The following is a 6401-nucleotide window of genomic DNA, read 5'->3' as shown; positions in this document are numbered from 1 at the left end:
ATGGGCAAATATATCTCTTGTTGGCCAAAATAGATTAAAAAAATATATCCTGGAGCTGGAGGCATAACATAGTGAGTTGTTCCATTACCACACGTGATGACATTCACACTTTCTAATTTGGTTGAAATATAATAAAAACCCAAAGAAGAAAAAAATTCTAAATGATTCTCTTGAATGGGCCACATGATTGTAATAGTCATAGAACTTTGATTATCATTCAATTATTCATTTGATATATTGAATATTATCAGAATAAAATAAAATCATGTCTCAATTTTGTCCCTTCTAAATGTTGTGATATGATGAGAAATTTTGTACAAGTACTCCAATGAGTAGCATGCATTTCTTCAAGAATGTATGTTTTAAGTCAAGGCTTTTCAAAGAAGCCTCCTTTTATCCCACAATCTATCATCTAATGTGTTTAAATATTGTTATAATTATAAAATAATTTTATTTGTCAAAATATCTTGTTGTTACTTTAATCTTATTATTTATGTTGAATTTAATTGAATTACAATCATTAAATATAAGATCTTCTTTTAATTGTCTTCATTAAAAATACATTAATAATCACAATATGTTATTTTTCTTGATTTAAAATTATACTTAAATTACATGATATAAACAATTAAAAAAATAATTTATTTTATAAATTATTTATTTAAATAAATTAAATTAAAAAATTTCAAATACATATTTTTTATTTATAAAAGAAGGCTCTAGTACAATATATTTATTTAAGTTTAGATAAATATTCCTATTTTGATTCATTTGGAATAGATTGTAGACTCTGAGTAGAGTTTTGAACCTTGTCGAACTGTAAAACATTGACCAAACTTTACAGTTGTAGAATAAATTTTGAAGTTTTCAGAAATGACTATCCAAGCATTAGAATGCATCATGACATTCATGACTGAAATTTTGATAAACCTCATTTCACTGCTTACCAGCTGAACTGAAACCTTAAACCTTAATAATGTAAGGAGGCAAGCCCTGCAGTGGCATTTTGATAACTGGTGTAACTGGAGAAAATAAGACTAATTTAAGATTTTTTTATTAGCTCAGGAAGACACTAATACTGACCTTTAGGAATTTTCAATTTTAGCAACTGTAGAAACATATTCACTTGAAATAGGTGGAGTTAGGGTCACACTCCTGCCTGTGGGGATATGAATGAACCCATTTCATGTATTCCTCACCCATTCTCATTCTTTCTTCCGTTGTCAAATTCTGGAACCCCTCAGGTTGAAATTTAGGAAGCCTTGTGGAATAGGCTGCATACTGCTGCATCTTTTTCATCCGAGGAATTCTTAACTCTTCAAACCTGCTAAACTTTCCCAGTCAAAAGCTGCTAATAGTATTCTATTATACATCTCAATTGAATCTAAGGAATTCATTCACACTAAATCTATGAAACATTATCACTGTTTCTGATAAATTACCTTTTGACAGCATCTCTAATGCTTTCCTCTGAAAAAGATGAGTGACTTGCATGTTGAAGAAGAAGGGAGAGTTGATGGGCATCTTCAAATGCAGTTCTGGCGCCTTGTCCTGGCCCAACATACTGAGCATGTGCAGCTGAATGATTCCACCATTACCAACCATCAAACAATCAATTCCTTCAGCTCAATAACTGCAAAAAATAAAAGAACTTCCCCTGCTGGATGAAGTTCTGTGAGGTGGGATTAAGCTACCTAAAAATGTAAGTAGCAATCCAACCCCAAAAATGGGTTAAAGGACTAGTTCATGCTTCACATCCAAGGAAGCCAACAAGATTGGGACTATTATTCATATGGGTATTAGAGTTTGAAGAAGAATGAAACCAGAGTTAAGAGAAAAACAGTGAATACCGTCACCAATGAGCAGGACATGACCATCTGCATCACTCCATTTATCTAGGGGCAACCTGTCCATGATCTTTCTTTCTGATATAGTGTCCTCACTGGTTACATCAATGGCTTCTCGAAGACTATCCCATCCTTCAAGGCCATCTAGTTGTTTGAGAGCACGAGCTTTACAACCAGGGATGCCAAGGCCGCCTCGTCCTCCTACCAATGAGTTTGCCAAATCCTCCGATTCATCTTTCTTACGGAGAATCCACAGAGTGTAATCCCCTATAATTATTCATTAAATCAGAAATGTGGTTAGCCATGTAAATCTACGAAAACTTCTGCTTCCCCTGTGTTTATGGATTGTAAGTTCACACTATGTACTACAAGTTCCAGTCATGACTATAAAAAAAATCCCATTTTGAGCTTTTATAAAAAAGTAATGGGCAAATTCACAGTGGACCGTGATTCCCAAAGCTCAAATCAAAAGAGAAATTGGTTCTTGGTACCTGCATGGGCTGTTATGCTGTGGACCTGCATATTCTCCTCTGATCGCACAATAACTTCTCCTCTTCTTATGCCCTGATAAACTCTGCTAAATCCCTTGTTCAAGTAAGCACAAAGCATAAACGTAACTTACAAGATAGATCCTAAACTCAATATTTTTTCTTTCTGATTGAGGAGAAGATTAGTAGTTGTGCTGTACAAACAATCAATATAGTCATTGGATGCATTCAAAAGTCTAGTCTATTGTATTTGTTTTTGGATTCAATTGTGTGGATCAGGATGAGAGAGTGCATAAGAAGCAATGACAGTCAATAATATGAATTGTGGAAATCTAATATTACTAAAAAAGTCATAAAAATATTCTCAATATGATCAGTGTCTTATATTTCAATTTTTGAAGAAGGGTGGATTAAATAAGTAGAAATATGTATAAATCAAAATAGGTCCAACAATTAAAATAAAAAATATTAATAGTTTTTTTAAAAATTTGTTAATCATATATAATATATAAATATAAATAAGATAATTGAATAGATATAATCTGTAGATCTAAAACGTAGTAAATCATGTGATATGGCATTTAAGATCAACCAAATATGATGTGATGTGGAAATATTATAGCTTAATTCATAACTATGTGGGAAAAAAATACTACAGGATCAATTAGAATCTTTTCCTTAATAATAGCAGCCCTTTTTTTGCAAGACTGTAGATTTGAGTGGATGAAATTCTGATGGAGCTAGAAATTACCCCACCAGCTTATGAATTTTTTTGACTCTTGTCAATCATCTGAAATTCTAAGTTCTTTTCAGACAAAAAAAAGAAAAGAAAAATGTATCTCTGTTTATTTATTTTTATCTTTGTATTTACAGTTTATTCTACCAGCTTCACCAAATTTCAGAACTTAAAAGACCCCAACTTAAAAGTACACTAAACAAATAAACAAAAAAATTAGAAGTAATTTGAAATTATTTCATATAATTTAATCTAAAATTAAGATGCTCAACTACTAAATATTATCTCTTATTTGAAAAGAGTCTAAATATAAAATAAACCAAAAAAAAAAAAAAATTAACATTCAACTCACACTTCATAGCTAACCCTAATGCTTACTTGAGATCTGGATTGTACAGCAGTGCATTCCAGTCCACCATGTTGAGATACCTTGGAGGATCCGCCACCATCTGTTTTCTTACAGTAGACCATATTCCATCTGCTCCAATCAAAAGCTTAGTCCACACAACTTTAATTCTATCCAAGCCATTTCCACATCTAAAATAGGCCTCAACACCGCCCTGCAGTTGCAAACAATAGTATACAATAAGTTATGAGACATTTTTGGGAACTTAAACAATAACAGAGCTAAAGCCCGAGACACAGACCTTAGAAGGCCGGTAACCTATGAACTTATGGGAGAACACAATCTTGTTGTTATCAAGCAAACTTGCCAAGATTTCCTGCACAGATTTCCACCTAACATTGATATATTCCTTGGGCGGCATGTTTGTTACCCTGGGCGGATCTTCCTTCCCATTTCTTAACAGGTTGAATATGATTGAATTTGTGTAAGAGCCTGCTTGGGAGATGATGGAGCTTAAGCCAGGTTTAATCCCTTCAAGAGCAGTAACACCATTGGGACCGATTCCTATTGCAGTAGCCGTATCAGATTTGAAATATGGGTGACATTCAAAGACATGGGCTTCGATATCTCTGTGTTGAAGGGCAAGGGCAAGAGCCAAACCTGCCAATCCCCCACCTGCAATTACAATGTCTAAGTTTGGTCCTCTCTCAGACACTGCCATTTCATCAAGTTCCAGAGAGGACATGTTTTAGCCTCTGGTTTCAATGCCAACAAAGTGAAGTCGGATACTAAAAGTCGCCTATTCAGAGATCAGATGAACAGGTAATGAAAGATTGGTTTCTAATTATGCACATAGGCCAAAAATAGTTTGTGTCTATGGAAAAATGATTATATTTTTAAATGCAGAAAATTAAACAAATATTATGGTGTCTATTTGTCTGAACAGGTAATGAAAGATTGGTTTCTAATTATGCACATAGGCCAAAAATAGTTTATGTCTATGGAAAAATGATTATATTTTTAAATGTAGAAAATTAAACAAATATTATGGTGTCTATTTGATCTCTATATTTTAATTAAAAGGGGTATACGAGATGCTGGAACTATTCTTAAACAAGGCTTATATTTTCCTCCTAATCCCTTTTTCATCGTTATTCAAAGAGATACAAATGTACATTGATGCATGAAGGTTGGTTTTTGATAATGTACATGAAGCGAAAAATAGCTTCATGGGATCATGAAAAAACAATCATATTGTTAAGTGTAAAAACTCAAACAAGTACACTCTATAAATGATAAATTTGATCTCTATTTTTTAATTGAAAGGGGATGTACTAGATGAAGGAACAACTTTTTCCTTTTTAAGGCTTTTTTTGCCCCCCAATCCCTTTCTTTCACCTTTATTCAAAGCGATACAGACGAACATTGAACAAATAAATGTTGGCTTTTAGTAATGTACTTTAGACCAAAAATAGCTTGTGGGATCACAAGAAAAAAAACCATATTGTTAAGTATAAAAATCAAACAAATGAAGGTTGACTTTTAAAATGTACATTTAGACCAAAAATAGCTTATGAGATCACAAGGAAAATAACCATAGTATTAAGAATAAAAAATCAAACAAATAGTTTGTCTGCACAATGTTTGATTGATCTCTAATTTTTAATTGAAAGGGGGTGTACCAGATGAAGGAACCCGTAGAGTGGTTTTTGCCACTTGATATAGAGGCACGAGCCTATAAGATGATACATCTTCGACTAAGAGGTAAGGACTGAGAGGTATCCAATCTGCCAAGTTCATCTGGGCACGATTTGGGGCCTTACACTTAGCAAGGCTTGATCCGTGGGGGGCTCATTTGGAGCTGTTTATGGTGAAAATGGATAACAATAATAATAAAATTGAAAGGCTAAATGAATTCAACCACCAAACCCTAGCCTAACAACAACAAAGATCCACCATAACATATGAAGATTACCTAAGACAATGCAAATAACTCAAAATCACAAAGATTATACCATCACATGTCCAATAGGGTTTTGATCTCCATTCTTCCTATCTCCATTGATCTTGCTTGATATACTTGCTCTCAGATTTTTGTATGCACAAGAGCTCAACAAAGAACGGAATGTGGTTGCAAGTGGAATTGTAGTGTAGCCAAGTACTCCAAAATCAGTCATTAGGGTTTGACAATGAAGAAAGCATCTCCTTAAATAGAAGACACAATAAGAAATGGAGGGTTAAGATTGAGAGGTGTAAAAAGAGAGGTCGGCTAGGATTAGAGGGTAGGTAAAAGAAATACCAAAATAATGAAAGGGGTAGGTAGTGTATGAATTAAGAGATGAATGACATGTGTCATGTGTAGAAAAAGATAATGAATTAATTAAATAAATAAAGATTTATTTAATAAATAGAAGAAGTGGGACAATTAAATAAATAAAATATTTATTTAATTTAGGAAAGGGGTAATTTAAATAAATAAATGTATTTATTTAAATTAGAAATAAGGCTAAAAGAGGATAAATGAATTAATTAAATAAATAAGGATTTATTTAATTAATAGAAGAATTAGGCTTAGATAATTAAATAAATAAAATATTTATTTAATTAGACATGACAATTTTGAGTGTCTACATTTTGCCCCTCTTTGAGACAATGCGGCTTGTCGCGTTGTTTCAAAGAAGATAAGATGAACTGATACAGAGTTGCCCCAAGATGGGAATTATATGCCCCCTCGAGAGATTGGATGAAAATGTCTGAAAAGATTGCAGACAATCTCTCGATAAGAAAGACAAGATAGAATGGATTGACCGGATAAAGTGACAGAGTCACGGGATAAGGAAGACTGACTCGGGAAATGAGAGCTAGGGCTAGGGTAGGCTATAAGATAGACCATGGGGGAAAATACATCCTCATTGTCATCCACACCCTTAGAAGATCATAGTACAGAGTGAGAAAAGAGCAGCAGCAGTCAGCAACAATGGCAT

At 33.3% G+C, this 6401-nt stretch overlaps 1 protein-coding gene across 2 annotated transcripts; it reads right to left on the bottom strand.

The window, feature by feature from the left end:
- Window positions 1–683: 683 nt before the first annotated feature.
- LOC131049925 (zeaxanthin epoxidase, chloroplastic) lies at window positions 684–4273 on the bottom strand. Of its 2 annotated transcripts, none has more exons than XM_057984018.2 (6): window positions 3719–4273; window positions 3450–3631; window positions 2339–2424; window positions 1851–2114; window positions 1443–1578; window positions 684–1324 (listed from the first exon to the last, which is right to left on the bottom strand). In XM_057984018.2, exons 1-6 carry the CDS (start codon window positions 4160–4162, stop codon window positions 1123–1125), a joined length of 1314 nt encoding a protein of 437 aa, XP_057840001.2. In that variant the 5' UTR covers window positions 4163–4273; the 3' UTR covers window positions 684–1122. The 2 variants fall into 2 exon arrangements, with proteins under 2 accessions (XP_057840001.2, XP_057840002.2); XM_057984019.2 differs by having other exon boundaries at window positions 2339–2421; window positions 3719–4269.
- Between the last annotated feature and the right edge of the window lie 2128 nt (window positions 4274–6401).

Source organism: Cryptomeria japonica, chromosome 2 (assembly GCF_030272615.1).
Source record: "Cryptomeria japonica chromosome 2, Sugi_1.0, whole genome shotgun sequence".
Lineage (NCBI taxonomy): Eukaryota > Viridiplantae > Streptophyta > Pinopsida > Cupressales > Cupressaceae > Cryptomeria > Cryptomeria japonica.
This window is presented reverse-complemented; position numbering and strand designations above follow the sequence as displayed.